This window comes from Penaeus monodon, chromosome 13 (genome assembly GCF_015228065.2).
Source record: "Penaeus monodon isolate SGIC_2016 chromosome 13, NSTDA_Pmon_1, whole genome shotgun sequence".
NCBI lineage: Eukaryota > Metazoa > Arthropoda > Malacostraca > Decapoda > Penaeidae > Penaeus > Penaeus monodon.
Genome location: NC_051398.1, coordinates 9,574,049 through 9,576,548, shown reverse-complemented (window position 1 = coordinate 9,576,548; position 2,500 = coordinate 9,574,049). Strand labels below are relative to the sequence as shown.

Here is a 2,500-nt window from a genome sequence, read left to right as displayed (position 1 = left end):
GAGAGAGAGAAGAAGAGAGAGAGAGAGAAAGAGAAGAGAGAGAAAGAGAGAGAGAGAGAGAGACGATGAGATGTGGGATGAGTGTAGAGAGAGAGAGAGAGAGATGAGAGAGAGAAAGAAGAGAAGAGAGAGGAGAGAGAGAGAGAGAGAGAGAGATGAGAGAGAGAGAGGAAGAGAGAAAGGAGACGAGAGCCGACGGTAAATCCGAACACGAACAATAACAGACCGGGAAAGAGACAGAGACAGACAAATAGAAAAAAAAAAACTCGACCCTTACCCTTGTGCGAAAGCGGTGATCCTTGGCCTGCTCGAACCGGGAAATGTAATGGTGCGGGTTGCCGCGGTTCCATCCGAACTCGTACTCCTTGTGGCCGGGGACGTTGACGTATTGGAAATAGCCCTCGGGTTGCTTGTAGCCTCCGCCGCCACCCTGGGGGAAGGCGCTCACGACCCCCAGTAGGCACGCGGCGAACAGGATCTGGGGGTGATGGTGAGAGGTCAGAGGAATTAATTTGGTGACGGTGGTGGTGGTGGTGATCAGGTAATGATGTTGTGTGTGTGTGTGTGTGTGTGTGTGTGTGTGTGTGTGTGTGTGTGTGTGTGTGTGTGTGTGTGTGTGTGTGTGTGTGAGTAAGTATGCACATATACACAGAATTCACACCTCAGACATATACAAAAGCAAACATAGACAGAAACACACACACACACACTCACACACACACACACACACACACACACACACACACACACACACACACACACACACACACACACACACACTATTTCTTAGGTCCAGTCTGTACTGAACATCAGGTAATCCATTTGAAGCAAACAATTCATATCTATCATGAATGAAGCTTCATCTTAAGTTTCCATTCTCACAAAGGAGTATTCGTGAGAATGTCCTTTATAATAATAAGTTCTCAGTCACCTCGAATAACTTCATCACAGTCGTATTTGCCATATTCTTCAACACAGCACGCTCACCCGAGTATAGAAATTCGTCGCTCACAATAAACTTACCAGTGTGGTTTTCGTCATGTTGTAACTGGAGTTCCTCTCGTCACACTGGAAATAACCACAGGTGTCATACCTTATATACGCGGTCTATTATGACTGCCAGAAACTACCAAACCCATAATTTTTCAGTGTTTAAGCTCGAAGTCTATGTGATTATGTTTTATTATGATTAGCGTAACTTATAAAACAGAACATACGGTACATTTTCCTTAAAATCGTGAAGGAATATGGCCGCATTTGATTAACAAAACGAGACAAACATTGATCATGGAAAGTGTGAAAGTGAAGACTATGAACTGACTTTCTCCTACCAGGCAATATGGCTGTTAACACGTGCTCGCCACTATTAATATTTGACTTTCTTTGTTGTGTCTAAGATTGTTTACTTTTCCAAGAACACCAGTATAATAGCCTGTCTAGATGATGCTTAAAAGACAGGTGATACTTTAGACATTTCTAAACGGTTATGTCTTTTGTTAACAAATGTGTTTTCTTCTTGTTATGAGAGAGCTTCGTCTGTCGTGTAAAAGCGATTATAATATCTTAAACGTGTGTTGTAAAATCTTCTACTCGACAAGCAGATGTTACAAGCAAGCGGTCATGACTGCAAAAAAGAAAACATGAGGGGACCAAAGTCGAGTGAGATAATGTACGTATGAATAAAAAAAAGAATTGCATATTTTCTGATTGAAAATATGATCAATCGATTTTTTTTGTTCATTTATCTGTATCATGGAATATCCATCTACCTACCATAATCCTCAAACTTTTTTTTTTTTTTTAATCTAATTTCCACTCTCCAAATACTAATTTCTGTAAGACATTCGGATATATATTCTAGATAATACAGAATAACGTACAGGTCCATTATTTTCATAATAAGAACATCTGAAATGCTTTTAACATATTTTAATGGCATTTCCTGTAATCATCACTGGTATATTGCCTTTTCTTCACCAATAAACACGTCCTCATAAATTTACACCTGCATAAATAAATAAATTAATAGATAAAATAAAAACTGAGATGTTGATGGGGATCATCTAATTTCAACGGCATATGGGTTTTTCTTTTTCTACCGGCCGGCGCGTTGTTCCCTTGGGCAAGGAGCTTCATCTCGATTGCCTGCCTAGCCGCTGGGTGGCCAAGCCAACCCAAGTCAGTGCTGGTCCTAAGCCCGGATAAAATAGAGAGAATAATTACCTAAAAAGGTAACACCGGCACTCTCCGTGGAAAGGAACTGGTGACCCTACCACGTACTCACTCCAAGAGCATCACAACGTGAACACTGCAATTGAGTATCATGCTGTGACCACGGCGGCTCAGACATGAACCTACCGTTAAAAGAAGAAGAATATGATAAACATTAATGTAATAGGATAATTAACACCATAGGAAATAGAGAAACCGCAGAATGGGGGAAATTATGCTATTTTAAACAATCTTGTTCCTATTCTCTGTATCATTTGCGGGTTTTTGT

At 40.8% G+C, this 2,500-nt stretch overlaps 1 protein-coding gene across 1 annotated transcript in view; it reads right to left on the bottom strand.

Annotated features, from left to right (window-relative positions):
• LOC119580478 overlaps positions 1-1,081 on the bottom strand; it is a 2,511-nt gene extending 1,430 nt beyond the window's left edge. The window contains exons 1-2 of the mRNA XM_037928628.1: positions 1,024-1,081; positions 278-478 (exon numbers count right to left, since the gene is read on the bottom strand). Coding sequence (XP_037784556.1) covers positions 278-478; positions 1,024-1,041 — 219 coding nt within the window. The 5' untranslated portion in view covers positions 1,042-1,081. The remainder of the gene's footprint in view (positions 1-277; positions 479-1,023) is intronic.
• Between the last annotated feature and the right edge of the window lie 1,419 nt (positions 1,082-2,500).